The 19,298-nt window shown below is 38.6% G+C and overlaps 1 protein-coding gene across 1 annotated transcript; it reads left to right on the top strand.

Annotated features, from left to right (window-relative positions):
- The first annotated feature begins 2,454 nt into the window (after positions 1-2,454).
- PSAT1 (phosphoserine aminotransferase 1) lies at positions 2,455-18,494 on the top strand. The gene is made up of 9 exons (XM_039567239.1): positions 2,455-2,559; positions 4,693-4,753; positions 5,605-5,674; positions 6,778-6,983; positions 8,436-8,608; positions 9,642-9,811; positions 13,414-13,542; positions 16,065-16,202; positions 16,834-18,494. Exons 1-9 carry the CDS (start codon positions 2,494-2,496, stop codon positions 16,937-16,939), a joined length of 1,119 nt encoding a protein of 372 aa, XP_039423173.1. The 5' UTR covers positions 2,455-2,493; the 3' UTR covers positions 16,940-18,494.
- The last annotated feature ends 804 nt before the right edge of the window (positions 18,495-19,298 follow it).

The following is a 19,298-nucleotide window of genomic DNA, read 5'->3' as shown; positions in this document are numbered from 1 at the left end:
TTTCTAAAGCTTCTGGGTGCCAAGGCTTCCAGCAGAGTTGTCCTCTGATCTCGTGCAAGCTGCTACTTTTGACCCTTCTGGCCAGGATGGGATTTCTGTGAACTGAAAGCTCCAATACCTGGTATTTACACCCTGTGCTCTGAGCTGATACAAACACTAGCTTGCCTAGTTTCTGTGTTCTAGCTCTTTGTGCTAGCATTTGAATTACATTTTTAAGTCCAAAGGTTTAATTTCCCTTGTGGTTTGTGCCACACAATTACAATTCAAGACTGATCCTGCTTGGATGTTGAAGGACTTCTGTAGTAGTCGCCAGGCTTCCTGACCTGAACCCCCAACGTATACTATGTCTGACTGCTTCCACTACCCTTACTACCTTGGATACCATTTACCTAGCAGACGTGAGTTTGAAGTTGCTTCCCTGGGCCTATATAGGTGGTTTGGATTTAGTACTGGAAAGACCATATGACAAGCCTGTATCTTTTGATCTTATGTCTATTTGAGACACTAGTAAAAATAATTAAATTTTAGTCACATCTGTGTTATTATTAATCATTTCAGTAGATGTTTCTATTTAATTATAACTAATTTTTCTAACCAGAAATAATGTAGTTTTTCTGGGTGTTGTGGTGTGAGACATACTTTAAAAATACCTTGGTGTTTTGAAGATAATGTATCCAGCCTGTGAGGTCTGTGAAGTTTGCTGTTATCTCTTAAGAACTGAGGAGGTTTCTGGTGTCTGAAAGCAAGTTTGGTAGATTTTTCTTAAGCTATAGCTATTATTGAAATGAAAGTTATCTTTGCTCTACCACCACTCTCTCTGTTTACAATTCTTTTAACAAAATAACTTCCTTAAGATGAAAATCTTTTAACTAAATACCAGATCAAGCTGTGGTCTGTAAATTCTTTTTGTTGTTCCAGGTATCCCCTGGCTTGACAGGAAAAGGAACAAATTCAAGTAGTCGGTATTTCTTCAGTGAAATAATTGGTAATGAAAAATGGTGTTTTATATACATCTCAGTATTCACATCTCAGTATAATGGACATTGATGCTTTCATTTCTTAAAAAAATGCAGATTTCTATACAGATGATTAATGTTGGTAAACATTTCAGTTTCATCATTGATGATTGGTGAATACCCATGAGACTAACATAGGGCCAGCGTTACAGGAAACACCAGGCAATCTAATGTGTTCAAGAGCTGTGCTTTATACAGCTACATATGAGAATTGTGAATCTTGTGCAAGATACTTGGAAATTATGGAACTCTGATGCCCAACTGTTTTCAGTCATACTTCATGGCTTGTTTTGTCAAAATTGATTTACTGCTACTACCTTTAAAAATAACTTCTGGAAACTGACTTGGGCAGAATGTCTCTCCCTAAAACAATCAGAGAAAATTGAATGAGCTAAAGTCTCTTTCCCTCAGTTACAACAATTTCATTGTACTACTGCTGTGTTTTCAATGAGCCAAGGTATCTGTGGAAGGAATGCTTTAGTATTCACTGATGTTAGCCTAGGATTTGGCAAACCTCAAGGCAAGTCCAAGCTGTGCTATCCCTTATGTGAAGCTGATCAAGTATCACAGCTCTCAAATAGCAATTTGCCTGCAACAGACTTTTTGGGGAAACTGCACAACATGCAGGCATTTCTTGGCTTAGAGAAGGCAGGGATCCTCCTCCTCTACGAGGTAAGTATTTCACACAAAATATGAGAACATCTGCGTACTGTAAACCCACCTCTTTCAAGATGAATCACAGAATCACCGGAAACGGTCAGGTTGGATACAGCGGGTGATCTGCTCCAACTTCCAGCTTTATCAGGGACATACTAGAATACATGGCACAGGATTGCACCTGGGTGGTTCTTACGTGTCTCCAGCGAGGGAAACTCCACAACCTCTCAGGGCAACGTGTTCTAGTGCATGGTCACTTGCACAGTTCTTTCTCGTATTCAGGTGGAACATCCTGTGCATCAGTTTCTGATGAGGCCCGTTGCCTCTTGACATTTCATATGAAATATGAAGGATCTCCTAAAACTCACTGTAACTGTGGGTCGCTACTTTTAATTTCTCACGCATTCACGCAGACTGCTTTTAGAACAAACGTCCCAGCTCTGCTGCAGCACCCATGTGGGGAAAAGCACAGACAGAAAATTACAGTAGGACATGCGATCACCGTCTGTGAGTGTGTGTGTCTGCCCGCACGCCCACCCACCGGCGGCCTGAGTACGCTGTACCCGCCAGGGCTCGCTGCGTTCCCCGCGCAGGGCCCGCGGGGGTGGGGACCCCACGGAGCGCCAGGGCCGCGGCCAGACAGGGACGCCCCGGCCCCGGCCCCGGCCTCCCCGCCCCTCACACCGCCCTCCCCGCGGCCGCGCTGCCAATGGGCAGCCGGGACAGGGGTGGGAGGTGCCGGGCCCCGGCGACCTCGGGTTTATAGCAGCGGGGCCGGTGGCGCGGCCGCAGCCGAAGCAGGGCGGTCTGCGGTGTTGTGATGGCGATGGAGGGCGGGCGGCAGGTTGCGAACTTCGGCGCCGGGCCGGCGAAGCTGCCGCGCTCCGTGAGTAGGGCCCGGGCTGGGGCACGGCGGGGCTGGGTGTCTTCGTCCCCTCGGCTCCCCGCGGGATTCCGGCTGCAAAGCGAGGGTTGGGGAAGCTCTAGTAAATAGTAATTACAGGACTTTACCCGCACAGCGCTGAAACGTCGTGTCTTCTTCCCTTCTCCAACGAACTGCCCTGATAAGCTTGGACTTTTGGAAAGGAACTCGAGTGTGGTTCATGGAATACTCTCTAGGTTTTTGGAATTTTTTTTCCTCTGCTGGATGATATGGCAGCAACAGCTATATCGTTAGTTTTGGGATGGGAAGTAGGACCTAACTGCGCAGGGATAGCTGTGTGGAGTGTGAGATTTGTCAGCTGATAGATAGCGTAGTAATTCCCTGAGATGCCTTTTTATAAGAAGTTATAGTGAATGCAGTGTACACTCAACCCTCTGGAAAGTTGCATCAGCAGCCATGGATTATCCAGTTACATATGGAGAGGGGTGGTTTCTGCCCACTGTACATACCCGACTTTCAGTTTAAAGGTTATCTACTGTGGAATTTTTTTTTTTTTTTTCGTTTTCTTAGTTTCCCTTATAGTATTTTTCGTTATTTTATGCATTACGTATTTTAAAAATTTCGTTAAATAAACTGATTTCTTATTTTTATTTGGGTTTCTTTCCCCTCCCATCTCTTTTCTTGAGGAAATGTCCTTTGTGGATAAGGTTGCAAAGAAATTTGTTGTTCTGTGTTGAGCCCTAGATGCGAAAAGGGTCTCTCACAGGCACTGCCTCAGTACCCAGCTCTCTGACAGAGACTGCTAAGAACTGGATTTAAGATTTGAGGAGTGCAGGTGGGCACAGCTGAACTCTGTATTATTAATCTGTTTCCCCTCTTGAAAATGCAGTGCTCTTGTGTGGACTGCTGTATTATCTCGATGGTTTGTTCCTTTTGATTGTGGGCTGATGCTGCCTATAATGCACTCAGACTCAGTGAAGAAAGAAGATGGAGTAATTCATAGATTATAATGGGTGTCGTAGATGTCTACTGTCGGGCATGTGCAGATTTTCAGATGAAGAATATTACTAACAAAATTGGATTTTATCAAGCAGTTTAGCAAGCACTACTCTAATAGTCTGTGTGTTCTCCCTTGCTTTTTTCCCCTTCCTTCTCTGGCATGGGATACATTTCCTTGTAAAATGGGGTTAGAACTTCACAATCTTTTAGTTGACCTTTTGGTACCCAGCTGTTACAGTTGACAGGCCATGCAGACACCCTGTCAGCAAGGTAGATTTCTTATTCCTGAAATTGCCCAGTGTGCAGTTTCTTGTCAGGTCCTACGGTGCATGCATGCAGCATTTGTTTTAGTGGCTGTTCTACTGGGGCTTCCCCTTCTCCTGCTTTCTTTAGGAGCAGCCAAGAGTGTTCTGGCTCTCAGACAAGAAGTTAGCAAAATCAGAAGCTGCTGATCCAGTGGTTCGAATCTCATTCTACTTTTTTGATACTCAAGGGCTATGGGAGAAGGTAGAAAAAAAACGATGGCTGAAGCACTACTTGGCTACGACTTTTATTTTTGGTTGCCTCAAAATTTTGCTTAATTTCTTTCCTAACTCTCAGTAAGATAAAGGCTCATCTTCAAAAACTATGGGACTTCTTTCTGTGAAACCCGTCATTGTCATGTTGGCTCAGTTTAAGGTATCCAATTCCCCAAACTGATCTTTCTCTTATGTTTTGTTCAATACTTTGATTGTCCTATTTGCACAAGTCAAGAGAAAGGACACAGGGTGGAGTGGTGGGAGTGGGTATTTGGGATGCTTGCTTAGAAAGAATACATACACAAACGTTAGATGTTCTGTAAAGGTTAAGAGTTCATTCAACTCCTAGAAATTGTTGAGAAATTTGGAAATGTAACATTTGAAATAATAACTTAAACATGGTGTCCACAACAAGCATATGATTTAAGTTTGCAGTCTTATGAAAAGCCTTAAGCTTCTAGGTACAACAAAATTGTATTGGTGACTATGCTTTTGTTAATCTTACTTGACAAGTGTCAGGTTATTGCAATATGGAATAGCTGGTATAGGCATAATGCATCAGAGACTCCAGATAATGAAAAATTCCCTTAATTTATTTCTGGATTTTTTTTTTTTTTAGGTATTATTAGAAGCACAGAAAGAATTGGTGGACTACAAAGGACTTGGTATAAGTGTTCTTGGTAAGACTTAAAAAATTCCATTTTTTTCATGATTTCAGTGTTTAACTGGATTGTTTAATAAGACTTTCTGATCTTGGTATTTTGGCTCCATTTCTAACAGACCTGTGTGTCTGTATAGGTGTATATAGATACCATATAGATGTATAGCATCCTTCCCATTAGGGAGGCAGTGCTGTCCTGCCATGAGGCAGGAAGTGTCTTCTGTGCCATATGGGTAGCTGACTGGCTTTTCAGCCCCAGTTGCACAAAAGATTTATGCATCAAGATGGTGAGCATTTTATTAGTCTATGAAACTGATTAGTTGCTAAAAGTAGAACGTGCAGCTGTCTCTGCGCAATTCAGATTAATGTTTAAATTGTACACTTACACGTGGAAGACAGCCTTTGGATTTAAAAGGAATTACTGTGTGAGTGTCCTTAATGTTTAATTAGCTTTACTGTGTGAAGAAGCCTTGCTAAAGATAAGAGAACAAAACAAACTCCTGTACTTTATTATACACTTGTTACAGCATTAGCAGCAGAGAAGGCTCTTAGCGTGAGGAAAAATTAAACCTTTCTAGAGAGTATTTTTTTTACCCGCAAATGTGGTTGTTCCTGGCCATAGTAAGGTCATGTGGGTGCCAACTGTCAATGAACAGAATTTGCCTGTGTTTGGACAAGACTGCAGGTATAAGTCTTCTGTGGGTATTTAGGAGTATTTATGTACTTAAAGAGGAGTAGGAACTGGGAATGACAAGCTTCAGGCATTTTGGGTCTGTAGTGTAAAAGGTTTAAAGCTTAACACTGTTTTAAAATCAAATTCATTTATTACCATCGTGTTTCATGTTATTTTTTCTCTCTATTCCACCAAAGAAATGAGCCATCGTTCCTCAGATTTCACAAAAATTTTAAATACAACTGAAAATCTCATGCGTGAATTGCTGTAAGTGAATTACTTTCTGCTTATTTTTATGTTATGCTTGTGCTAGTTGCATCAATAGTGTCTAATGTGGAGATCTTTCCTTGAAAGCTCCTTTTTGGTGGTGTTTTTCATGCATGTGTACTGTGTATGACAGAGTAATAACCTTGGGGAAGATACTGATCTTCTGTTTGATGCTTATATTTTTGAATGTGACGAAGGATTCTTATTAGGTTAAGATGTTTTTTATATGTCTAGCTGAGTTTTTTTTTTAAATTTTGATTTTTGTCACCTTCACAGAATTCATGAACGTGACATGAACTAAAAGAAATAAGTGCAAACAATAAAAATCAATTGTCTAGTGGTATAAATGTGATATAGTGGTATACATTGCTCATAAGTCCTATTTTATTAACAAAAGCTCTGTGGATCATTGTTACAATCACTGATCAAGAACCCTTTTCCAATTTGTAGAATTTTTTAAAATTTGAAATAAATATATGTGGATTAGAATTACTCATAGTAGTTAATGATATTGGTTATTTAACATAAGCAGTTGACTGTCAGTCACAGCCAGAGTCATTGAGAAAGGGATTTTAATGAATAATTTGAATGCATAATTTTTTGTGATTGTATGAGTAACTCTTTACTGCACTTGCTCTGCACATATACTTTACTGTACTGTTGCACTTTCAAACTGAAGGATCTCACAGCCGAGTGCTACTGTAAGCGCTTTGGTGTGATGTTCTTAGCCTGACAGAAAAGTAACGAAGCTAGCAATTGGTAAAATTAAAAGTCAGCATTAATTGTGACGGATTATCTTTCAAGTTTGTGGGTACTCAAGGAATGACTCAGGAGTGAGTTTGCTTAATGCAATGCCAGGGTTGGGGATGGAAAGCTTTTTTCAGCCAATTTTCATCACTAAAATTTATAGCATTTACTCTTACATATTTAAGTTATTTCTCAAGATCATTGCTGAGGTAAGTTAATGGGACTTGATCTAAGCTCTAAGCAGAGTCTTCTAAAATGACAGAGTTCTTCCTCAGTCACTGTTAAATGCATAATACCAAGTTGTATGCATCCTGTGTCACCTGGGAATAATATAAATGGTTATTTCTTTTATGCAGAAATATACCAGACAACTACAAAGTTATTTTCCTTCAAGGAGGTGGATCTGGTCAGTTCAGTGCAGTCCCGCTTAACCTTATTGGTTTAAAGGAGGGAAGACAGGCAGATTATGTGGTTACTGGAGGCTGGTCGGCAAAAGCAGCTAAAGAAGCAGAGAAGTATGCCAAAGTGAATATTGTTCATCCCAAACTAGGAACCTATACAAGTAAGTTGATGACTGCATCTGTCCATGTGGAATGCTTAGCTTCTTACTTGCTCTAAAAATTGATCCAGCATAGCTATTGGGCTGTTGAATGTTAACTAGAGTTGACTGTCCAGCACTCAAAAGATTGTCTGCCACATCTCTCCTTGTTCATCGCTGGGAGATTTGTTAAAGGGCTTAACAGTCTCCACCAGAAAAAAATTGTGAAATGGGGCCAAGCAGATCCCAGAAAATAAGTGGCAAGAAACAAGTGTCTAAGAAGGTAAATGGTCTGGGCTCTCTCAATTTCTTAATATTTAAGTGAGTTCTTGAGCTATTCACAGGGATATTGGGAGGTATTTCAATTCCGTATACACTCAGTAATGAGATTGCTCTAAAATTTAGAAGCAGGTGTGAGATTTTAACCTTGTCATTGACCCAGGATATGGGAGACCTGAATTCTGTTATCTGCTTTTAAGGTTTCCTAAATTCTTTCCCACCACTGTGTCGCTGAATATACATAAATAATTCTTGGAACAGGAATACATGAGATCTAGTTTCTATTCCTGCTAGTTTTGCTCACTTTTCTTCCCTCTGGTCCAAATTACGACCCTTGAACAAAAAAGAGTGGCAACAAGAAAGACAAAGAATATCTCCATGTAAGGTAGTGTATTAACTGGTGACTAGGGCACTAACTTGGAAAATAAGTGTATATTGTCTGAGGCACAGGAAGGAATTGAACCTATGACTTTCTAGTCTGGGGGAGTGTAATTCACCATTTCGTAGCTGTAGATAAGAGGAGAGACAGTAAATAATGGTGGAGGCAATAGCACCATCTCCTGCCCTCCCCCCACCCCCCCTCAAATCAGGTTCTGGAGGAGAAAAGAAAGAACAGCTACTTGTTCTATGCCAAACCTGTTCTGTGCTGTCAGGACATGCCTGCATATTGCCTGTTGACAGAGGCAATCTTAGTTTTGTAAATCAGTTGCAAAGATTAAAATGGGAGGAAGGTAGGTAACCTTGTGTTTGTTCAGCTTGGGCAAGACTTAAATGCTTCTGAGATTTCACAGAAGCAGAGCTTTAGAGAACTTTGCCAGTGAGAATTTGGATGTTTCTGTGGTTTCAAAGGCAGCACGAAGATTCTTGGACCCAGTGTCTGAATTCCTCTGAAATGCTGTTTTGAACCCCTAGGGCAGTAGTTTGTAGTCTGGAATTGCAAACTTGAAGAAAATCGCTTGAGGAATAAGGGGTGAAAACAAAAGGTTTTGCAACTTAATGATGGCTCACCAGAGAGTTTTGGGAATGCACTGGTGTATTGGTTTTGGAGATGCATTATCTTCCTGGTAACAACATGATTAATAGTCTATATGGCAAAATTGTTCTTGGTTTGCACTTAAGTTTCATGTTCAGGTAAAATTGCATGCCAAGAAAATTACTTGTCTCCAGTGATCTCTGGGTTTCTATTTTGTCTCCCAGGCATTCCTGACCCGAGCACTTGGAATCTTAATCCAGATGCTTCTTACGTGTATTATTGTGCTAATGAAACTGTTCATGGTGTGGAATTTGACTTTGTACCTGATGTCAAAGGAGCAGTCTTGGTTTGTGATATGTCCTCAAACTTCCTGTCCAAACCTGTGGATGTTTCCAAGGTAAAGAACTGGACATAGTGACCGCACAAAGCATTTTCAAATTTCAGTGCATGTAATTAAGCACTTTGAAATGTCTGGCTGAGACATTTCTAGCTGAGCACTGAAATTAAGGAAGTCATGTTTTGTTAGTTGACTATCTGATGATGGATAGAAGTGTTGAAATTTCCGGTTTGAGATTTCAGTGTCTATTTGTTTTCCTTTTTCTCATAAAAACATACTTAACTATGTTGAAATTGTTCATGTTAATAGCTACCCAAGATTATTTAGCTACTGTGTGATCTTCCCTAATGAAGAAAATACCTGCTAAAAAAGAAAAAAACAGCTAAAATAAATATCTTCTAAATCATATTTAGTTTATAGATAGTGTATGGCTACAGCAGGGTACTGTGAATCAGTTTTTTAATCCTGCCTCTTACATGAAAAATCTGTAACCTCTTTTAAGCTCCATAAAAGCTTCCTATGCCTCACGATTATGGTGTCTGTTTCATAGATGGTACAGAGGCAGAACATAGGCAATTACTATGTTTTTAAAGTATACTATGAGTAGAAGTGTTACTGACTAGTGAAATAGCACGTTTGACCTTTCTAACCTGTGTGTAGCAAAAAGGAGTAGTTGTTGATGTTTTCAACTTGGCCTTTCCTATCTGCCTCTTTGAATAGGTGGATTTTATGATGATGGTTCTGAAATACCAGATGGGTTGAAAATACTGTGAAATGTGTAGGAATTTGTTTTTAGTAAATTTGCTTGAAGTAGTGTGAAATTGGAACAGTCTGCCTTGAGAATTATTTGCAGCCATTAAATAAACATTTAGCAAACTGTTGTAAAATTTGTTGTTATTATAATCCCCAGCTGAGTAGCCGTAAGTGCACTTTGAAATCAGAACTCCTCCTAACTCTTCTTTTGACCTACAACTTGATAATTTTCAACACATTCTCTGTTCCATTCATCTGAGTAGTATGCCTGGGGTATTACTCAGTTGTAAGACCTACAAGTGAATGCATGTGCCAAGTTATTTTATTTTTCCTTTTAAAGTTTGGTGTGATTTTTGCTGGTGCTCAGAAGAATGTTGGCTGTGCTGGAGTTACTGTTGTAATAATACGTGAGGACTTGCTGGGATTTGCACTGAAGGAATGCCCTGTTGTACTGGATTACAAAACACAGGCAGCAAATAGCTCTTTGTATAACACTCCACCATGCTACAGGTAACTCACCCTGCTACGTGATACTCCTTTTTCAGAAAGCTGTTGCACTGCCATCTGCTGCTCTTACCTAGAAAAGCTTCCAAACTTGTGTATTTGCCCTCAAGTCACTGATACATTGAAGTGTTTCACGTGATTCCTGTGAAAACATGGCAAGTGTCCAGCCGTGTGACTGAAGTAGGCTTTGCTTTGCCTAGTGCGACTCAGCCATAAAGGATGTAGTCTTTTGCAAAGTAAATATTATATGTCATAACTCCATTGTAGAAGTTTCAGGATGCAGTTCTGGTTTACATGAGCACAGCTCTAGTCAATTCAGCGGTGATGCGTCTCTCATTGCAAGGAGGTAATTTGGCACTTAGACTTGCTTCTTGATCGCTAAATACAGTTTGATTTAATTTCTTCCTGATGTTGCTCTCAGCATTTGAACCTCCACATCCCCACTGACTTTCTTTACTGGAAAATGGTCAGTATTGTTTTTATTAAAGTTTTAAATAATGTAGGATAGTACAAGAATATGCATTCTTTTAAACTTCTAAAATATTTCGTGTTCCTGCTACATCTATCACTACTGTCAGTTTTGAAATGAAACTGTAAAAGAATTTTTTAAAGGCATTTTAGTAGTTACTTTGCTTTATTCTCTAGTACAGTTTTGCATAATTCTCTGACTGCCATCTCAGTGTTTGATTTGGCATCCAAAGATAAAATTGATCTAGCTTTATAATCATTGCTAGCAATCAAAATCATAAAATTGTCATTTGTACCTTATAATTTCATTATGCAAGAAGCAGATCCGACTACAGATTGCTTTTTTAAATTGCTGTCTCCTAGCTTCTGATAACTAGTGAAATGGTGCTTTGCTACTAGGATGTTTACATGTTGAGCTAGTAGTATCTACCCATTCTTAACCTGAAGAATTTTTGTATCAGTGTCCTCTGAAATGATTATTAAAAAAAAGATCTTCAGTCCAGATATCACTTTTTCCCAGAAACTTTAAAATTACTTTGAAAATAAAGATTTCCTACTCATTCAGATAATTTGATAATGCAGTTTTATACTGGTGTTTAGTTTCAGCTCTTATAGCTTGTTTGTATGTTCCGGAATTAAAAAGTCAGGTTGCTTAATGATCTCTGACAGATATTAAATGGTGTATAGGAATAAAGTTCTGTGATTCCTTTATATAAACCCTATAACTTAATTCCATCATTACTATCACTTCAAATTTTACTGAATTTAGTATCTCTGAATCTGCTGATTTGTCACTGCAGGGTGTACTATTGCAATGACATAGGAGCAGCTATCTTTATCAACAGAACCATAAATCTTGAGAACATTTGTTTATACCAGATTTTACAGTGCAGAACTCGTTTCCCCAAGTTGTGTGCATACTGTACAGTATGTAGTGCTGCAATTATGTATTCTTACTGGCAGCCTGTCTGCCCTGTTGGCTGGGTACACCGGGTAGGAATTAACTATACAATGTTTCCAGATTTTGGTCTGCTCAGTGTAGCTTTGTAACACAGGCAGTATGTATGTCTTTATTTTCCAGAGCTTGATGAAACCTCTATTTCATGATTGATTATTTTCCTGACTGCCAATTCACACATACTGTTTTTGGACACTTTATAATTGAATATGCCAGGTTTTAAATCCAGCCATTCATGTTTTCCAAGTACAAAGCTATTTCCATTTGAAAAACTGAAGTTCTACTTAGTCTCAGTACTTGGATACAGTGTTGTTCCTCTGATTTGAAAAGCAAAACAAATCAAATTCTGCAGCCTTATTTTAGCCACTGCAAAGAACTTCTGAAAAGAAAGTGCTGCTTTAACTGTAACTCAGTGTCTGTCAGTAGCCTGAACAGGGTAGTAGGAGGTTAAGGGAACTGAAAATAAAGTTGAACTAACAGTCTTTCTTCTTTCTCATCACTGTCCTGCCAGATTTCACTTCATGCTACAGACTCACATTGGAGTACACTCCAGAATCCAGAATGTAACAAACTGAAATATTGGCAGGATGCACATCTGTTTGGCTTGGCTCTAACTGCCTGTTCCAGTTTAAGGAACTGGCAAGGCTTCTTAGTTCTCTTTTTCTCTGCTCTCTTCCTTGCACATGTTAATGGTTTGCTGGCAAACAGGCAGGAAATATTAACTGAATTTGCAAAAGCTACTTCAGCAGGATGTTAAATTAAATTAAGGTGATGCTAATGGCTTTAACCTCATGGCACAATACCATTGACTCTTTGACCCTAATCTGTTCAGCTAAAATTAACAATGAATTTGCTATGAAAATCTCATTTCCAAGCTCTGAAATGCATTTTGCACTTATTATTTTGCACTTATACTATTTTGATTGACATAAAAGAAGGTTTCAGCTGTCTGGGTTTTTGTGAATGACTCTAAGGCTGACTTCTAAGAGTTCACTTGCTCAAGGAAGTAAGGGCAAGAGGTGAATACGGCCCTGTATATTTGCCAAGGGCATGGTCTACACTTCTCTTAAATCCTTGACACTGGAGTAGTTGTTAGTGTGCTGTCATAGCAGGATCGTGCTCTCAGAGCTGTAAGGTACTTCCTACAAATGGCAGCCTGTAACCTTGGTTATTCTGCAGCCTTTCTGAAGTGTTCAAAGATTTGGTACTGGCATCCCCTTAGAAATAAAAAGCAGGAAAATTTAAAACAGCCTCCTGCTAGATATGTACAAGGGAAACTTGTAGGGTAATGTTCTCTGAGCCCTCCCTTGGAATCAATAATGAAGGGATTCATAAGAACGAACTTGTTGGAAATAGTCCATTAAAACTTGGGAGCAGGTTTTCATGCAAATTGTTGTAGTCGTGGGAAATGCTGAACTTGAACAAGCTGAGTTTTGTAGCAAAAGCACAAAGGCAAAGGATTTTTTTATGTTGCGCTTAGTAACTAGCATTGAAATTCTTGCTCCCAAGCCATGTGATGGCAGTAGGCTTCCAGATCTCTACTAAGAACTAAGTAACGAATAATTAAGTGTGATGCATCATTATTTGTTTCACCAAACTTCACTGTTCATGTGGGCAAAAGGTCTTTGTAGACAGAAATGGGATTAGAGTTCTTATTTTTAACATTTGTGAAAATATGGTTAAATTTTTGGCATATTAATGTACATGTATTTGAGATTTACTCTTGTATTTTTGCTAAGGCAGCTGCACAGGGTGAATGCTATTAATTTTTTTGCTAAATCTGGCTCCTTCTAGGCAGTTGTGTAGTCCTCCTAGGCAGGACCTGACAGGCAGTTGTGTAGGCAATCAATTGGCAGTCCATGCAGCATGTCTGGGGATGTCTTTGGGAGCCATGCAGGGCTGCAGGAAGCCTGCAGGATGTGTCCTTCTGTGGTACAAAGGATTAAGCAGGGTCCAACAGATATGTGTGGCATATGAATTTCAGGATGTTTCATCTGTGTGCAGAAAACATTGTCTGTTTAGAGTTAACTTGTAAAATAGTCTAGATTTTGATTTGTTAATCTTAAGGGCCCTTAAATCAAACATGGCATTTTGTTGCTGAAACATTTTGTGAACTATTAGACAAGACTTACTTTTTTCTTGTTTGAATAATTTCACTGAAAAATGTTCTTTCCTTTTGCAGTATTTATATCATGGGATTGGTGCTGGAATGGATAAAGAATAATGGTGGAGCTGCAGCTATGGATAAACTTAGTTTAATCAAATCACAGATGATTTATGATATTATAGACAAATCTAATGGATTTTATACGTAAGTTGTTATGCTTTTCCCCTTGGTTTCAATATTTGCTACATAACCAGACATTCATAACTTTCAAGAGTTTAATTACAGTGTATTGTTGAAGTCACTTTTTTTGAGGACTCCTATAGATCCTATTTGTGCAAACTATTCACTTGGTAACTGCCCACGGATAAGTTTCATTCCAGTGGGAAGTTACTTCAACTTACCTTGTATAGATCAGTAGTGAAGCCTACTAAAAACATATTCTAAACTTAATAAAACAGGAGCCTAGGAGAAGAGTATACAAAAAACCAGATACCCAGATTCTGGTTTGTATGCTTACTGAATCTTTTGGGGAAATAGAGACCAAAACAGAGAAAATTGCCTGTAAGAAATTGTAGAGACCACTTTGCGTTGTATTTTCCCTACCACCGTCCAGGAGTCAAAGACTCTGCTTTTTCCTCTGTCAAGCAGAGCATTTTTATTAGCTAATTATGCTAACTTCTGAAACACTTTCTGAAATAAAATAGGAAGATCAGATCTCAAAATGGAATACATTTTCTTTATGTACTTTATGCACAGTTTATTTTCTTTAGTTATTTTTGCTGGCTTTCCAAAGCAGATTCAACCCTCTTACTTTTACATAAAGTTGCTCTTACATTACATTTTTGAGCTCACAGGACCTATGTATATCAGTTAAAAGCTGATACTGTAATAATATTTGCCAAGCTCAGACTACTAATTGACCATGAAACTGCAATATATTTTCCTTCACCTTCAGTGTAAAAGCAACAGTGTGGGCATCTCATTTACTTCCAAGTCAAAGTTAGGATAGGGCAAATTAAATTTGGATTTTAAATTAAAGCTGTCTGCAGTCATAACTGGCAGGGATAAAGTTTCATCATAATATTTAATACATTCTGGTTATCCATGTAGTTAATGAGAACAGCTTTGCCTTTAGCATCACCATGATCAGGATTGTGGTCCTACTCCAGAGAAATCCTGAGGGTTTTTCATAAACGTCAGAAAGCAAATGAAGCCTAGAAAAAAAACATTTTGTGACAAACAGAAATCTGTATCTGGCAAGTTGGTCTAAGGCAGTGAGTGGGAAATGCAATGCAAATGGGATGGTAAATAGTCAGCTGGGAAAGCAGAACAAGCTTCACTAACTGAGCTGTGTGCAGCTTCCTAAGCAATATGGTTAAGACTGTGAATTTTTTAATTGTATCTATAACTAAAAGGAAGACTTAATTTGAAGCTGCCTTCCCAGCTGTAACATGGCACTTAAATCTGTGGCATACATCCCTGAGTAAGCCATGTGACAAGCCATTCAGCAAATGGAGCCTTTCTTCCACAAAGTGCTCTGTGCCATTTGCAGTTTGTTTTCCAATGTCTGTGCACTAGCTGAATTACATCAGATTGCCTAGTAGCGACTGGATATTCCAAAAACTGTAGCATGGCTGCAGTAATTCAGATATGGGAGTGCTTAGAAGCATAGGCCTTTTGAACATTATTTTCCTGGTTGAAACTGAAGTAGAAGATTTGCATAGGCAGATGTTATCATGGATCTTTTTTTCATCATGGAGACATCTGGACAAAGGAACAAGAGAGGAACTGGAAAGAATGGTACCCATTCTTTTCCAAATAGCATAATAATAGCTATGAAATTCACATGCAGTTTATGAAAACTTATTGGTATTGAATGCCTGCGAGAATCTACATCACAGGAAAAAAATAAATCATACGAATCTGAAGGCTTCATATCTCCTTTATAAGTAGAAATGCTAAAAAAAGATATTTAAATCTTCTCGTCTTCCTCCATCATTTCTCACCTTCACAAAATAGACGAAGAGATATTACATGTATTTTGAGTTTTCCACTTTGGATTAAATGGGATTTTAAGATATATTAAGGAGCTGTGATGGATCTCATATAATGTTGTGGCCATGTATGAAATGCAAGATTTGTTCTAGCGATACTTCTTCTCTACTTCATGATTCCAAGTAATACTAATTTAGAAGATGGACTGAAATCACTAACAGAAGTTTCTAATGTCCATGAAAATTTTCTTATGCTGTGTTCTTATACTTCCTTTAGTTCTGTTTAGCTGAGTGTAATTCTGGTAGCACTTTTGACTAGTTGAGAAGTGTCAGTCCTTGAAGATAAAGAGGAGAAACTGCTTTAGACTTAGTAAAAATTCCCTCTAATTACCTCACCTATCCTAAATAACATTGTTCTTTATTTATTTTTCCATTTTTTTTTGTTTTCTTTGATTTGGTCTGTATACAAGCCTCTTGTCCATTTCTCTGGCATAATTTTGAGTATGTCAAGAAGGGTTAATAAGCCCTCCAGTTTACCACTTCCATTATTATACTTGGTTAAAAAAGGAAGATTGCTTTCTTTCACAGAAAGTAATGATTTCACAATTTTGATTATGAAGGGTTCACTTTGGTTCTAAACAGGTGTGATTATTCACTTTCTCAAACTGCACATAGCTGAAAATATACATTTAGCGCAAAGTGGATTAAGCATTACATTTTCAACCCTTACAGATGTCCAGTGGAGAGAAAGAACCGAAGCAGAATGAATGTCCCTTTCCGCATTGGCAGTGTCAAGGGCGATGAAGCCCTGGAAAAGAAATTTCTTGAGAAGGCTGTGGAACTTAACATGATATCTCTGAAAGGACATCGGTAAGTATTACTCAAGTATTAGTAAAGTGAATCTCTGTCCTGTGCAGAATAAACTGTTACTACAGTGGTACAGCATCAGGCATTGTGCATTGGCTTACCAGCCTTTCTCACACATAAGCTGTTCCTCATTCTGGTTTGGCAACACTTGAGAATAGCAGTCTAGAGATTGTAATCAGAGATTTCTGGTGTCTCTGCTGCTAGGTGAAGTGGTGGGCTTCAGAGAGCTTAATCCTTAATTCTTCTTTCTTCTGGAAATCTGTCTCTGTGCAGATGCCAAAGAAGATACCTTTTGAGGTCAGACTGTATCAGTGTACAAAGCCTCTCAGGTGGCTTGTCTACCTGGTTGCAAGAGTTCTTTCCCATGCTCAGTAGTGTTTGTGGGATTAGTTTTTTGATGGTATAGGGCTACAGCTTTGGAGCTATACATAACTAGTAAATACTAAGCTTCTCTAGATTGCAGGCCTGCCTTGAAGAATTAAATATTGCTTCTCATGCACATAAATGTGAATTCTTTCCTTTTAGAGTAGGAATAGATTTAAATGTCTATGACTGCTAAAAGTGTCTTTTTTAGAATATACAAAACTTTCCTGGTTCTTTTCTTTTCTTTTCTCCTCTCCTCTTCTCAATTCAGGTCTGTGGGAGGAATCCGTGCCTCTTTATATAATGCGGTGACTGTAGAAGATGTTCAGAAGCTTGCAACATTCATGAGAAGCTTCATGCAGATGCATCAGTCATAAATGCCCATGGGTTAGAGCCATGCTGCACATCTATGAAATAAACGCTAAAGAGTTTTAACATTACTGTGGTATTGCACAGCTGTAACACACAAGTTTTATTTTCTTTTAGTTCCTGTAGCAATTTTAGTTCACTAAATGGGATTGAGGCCCAGCCTTGCAATGATGTGGCAACTTCGGCTTTGCCGAAGGTGAGGATCCCCAGACTGATTGTGATTGGTTCCAAAATTTGAAAATGTGTAGTTAAAACATGAATAGCATTGTAAGATGCTATGGATCTGAGTCTGTTTCTTGCTTCCAGTCACAAGGGACTTCAGCAATGCCTTCTTTGTAAAATTCAGGAAGCAAAATTTGTGATAAGCTATCTGTAAAGCTTTACAAATACTCTGTGTCTGCATAATGAAGCTAAACTAACACGGTCTCTAAGGACATCTGGTTGGTTTATGGGGTATATTCCAACAGTATACCACCAGTAGTATTTAGGAGTTAACACCAGCGTTCCTAACTTGAGGATCCAGCCTTCAAACTACTGCTCCCATGCTAGAAGTACTATCATAACCATTGCAAGTAACTGTGGTTAAAGTCTGCAGGACTGGGCCTATCTTCCTATTAACATTTATTAGTTTAAAGCTAAGATTAATGAGTCTGATTAAATCAATTTCTAAGATGCTTTTTATTTCTCTATGCATTTTGTGTATTCAACTCCTGGATTATTAATGCTATATTCCTATTTTGGAGCATGCATGTTTGCTGCTGCAAAAAATTTGGATTTAATTTGTTAACCTTGTGCCAGACTGGATTGCTGTATTCCACTCAATGGGCCTGAGATTTTCTCTGCACTGACTTTGAGCCCAAAGTACAGCAGAATTCTTTGTCTGGTGTTTCTTGAGTGTTTTCCCTCTCTACTTGCTCCAGTATTTTTTGTACCTTTTCATTCTTTCAGTTCTGTAGCCTTTTATATGTGGAACTTTGTCCAACTGGAGTAAATAATAGTCTTGACTTCTCTGCCTTCTCCTGACACTACAGTGCACTTTTGGCGCCACTTTCTTACTGGGTCCTTCTAGTTTATTGCAGACTTGGATACTCTGGGCTAGAGAGGTCACTGTGGTTATGCAAAGATCTTCAGAAGATCTCCTGTTATTGAACCCTTGAGTTACCTTTTTTTCTTAGCTTGTGACTTTACTGTCAATGCCCATATATTGACCCTAATCTCCTGTTTTACTTGTGTAGAAGCTATCTGCCACTATCAGAGTGTTTAGTGTTACTACAGCTGGTTTCAGACTAAACTCTTTGGCACACAATGGGGATTTTTTTATTTTTAATTTTTATGTAACGTCAGTACAGTGGTAACAATTTATTAATGATATTATAATGATAATCCCTTTGTTGATGGAACTTCACGGCAAGTCAGTGCAATATTCTAGGGTTGAGTTACATTCCTATCTGAAAAATCATCATTTTAAGACTACTGTTTTGAGATTTTTGTCAACTTAGTGTAACTCAAAGTAAGTAAATTATGTGAAAAAAATAAAATTTAATCATATCATGATGTGATGTACCAGTGTGTTTGAAAGTTTTTGATTTTTTGTCACTTTCAGGATGAAAGTCAAGACCTAATGTGTGTTAGAATTTTAGATTCTGGTATACTCCTTTTCCCTAAAAAGCAAGCTTCCCTCATGTATGTTTTATTTCTTTCCAAGAAGAATCTTTCCTATAGGATCCATGGAAACAGAAGTATTATTATGAATGCTTGAAGAACCCTTTTTGCCCTGCCAATTATGAGTATCTAATTTGGATTCTATATGAAGTTTTTTAACTTTATAAAATTGTTCTTCTTAATTTTGCATACTTGCTTTCAACAGTAGTTCTGGCTTACCTCTTTCAAAAAACTAGTCAATCTTTCTATTTTATAGTAGCCTTTCATTTGTCTTAGCAAGCATGCTTTTGTGTGTGTTTACAAAAAAGCTTGCACTGATTTGTACTGCTGATTCATGAGCCCAGCAAGAAACCTCTTGCTGCTTCTGAATTGTGCCTAGCGTCTTGTCAATTTTTTTAACCCTGTAGAATTAAAATATAGAGTGAAGACTGCATTAAGCAGACAGTGGTTGTCTGAATATCAAGTGAGGGGCATACAGGAATACTGGGAATACAGAAGCATGTGCTGAATGAATTATTTACTTGAGGTTTGTTTCAGACTCATCCATGCAGCAATTCTACCCTTCCAAGCTGTTTGTCTGTATTTGGGGTTTTGAGACCTCATGGACAGCAAAATCCTGATTCTCCACATCAGATTGGTAGGAGGAATTTCAGCAACAGGTTGCTGAGACTCCTGATCTGATCTTCTCATCGGCACTTACAAGCT

Source organism: Corvus cornix, chromosome Z (assembly GCF_000738735.6).
Source record: "Corvus cornix cornix isolate S_Up_H32 chromosome Z, ASM73873v5, whole genome shotgun sequence".
NCBI lineage: Eukaryota > Metazoa > Chordata > Aves > Passeriformes > Corvidae > Corvus > Corvus cornix.
The sequence above is the reverse complement of the archived record's forward strand: the minus strand, read 5'-3'. Positions and strand labels throughout refer to the sequence as shown.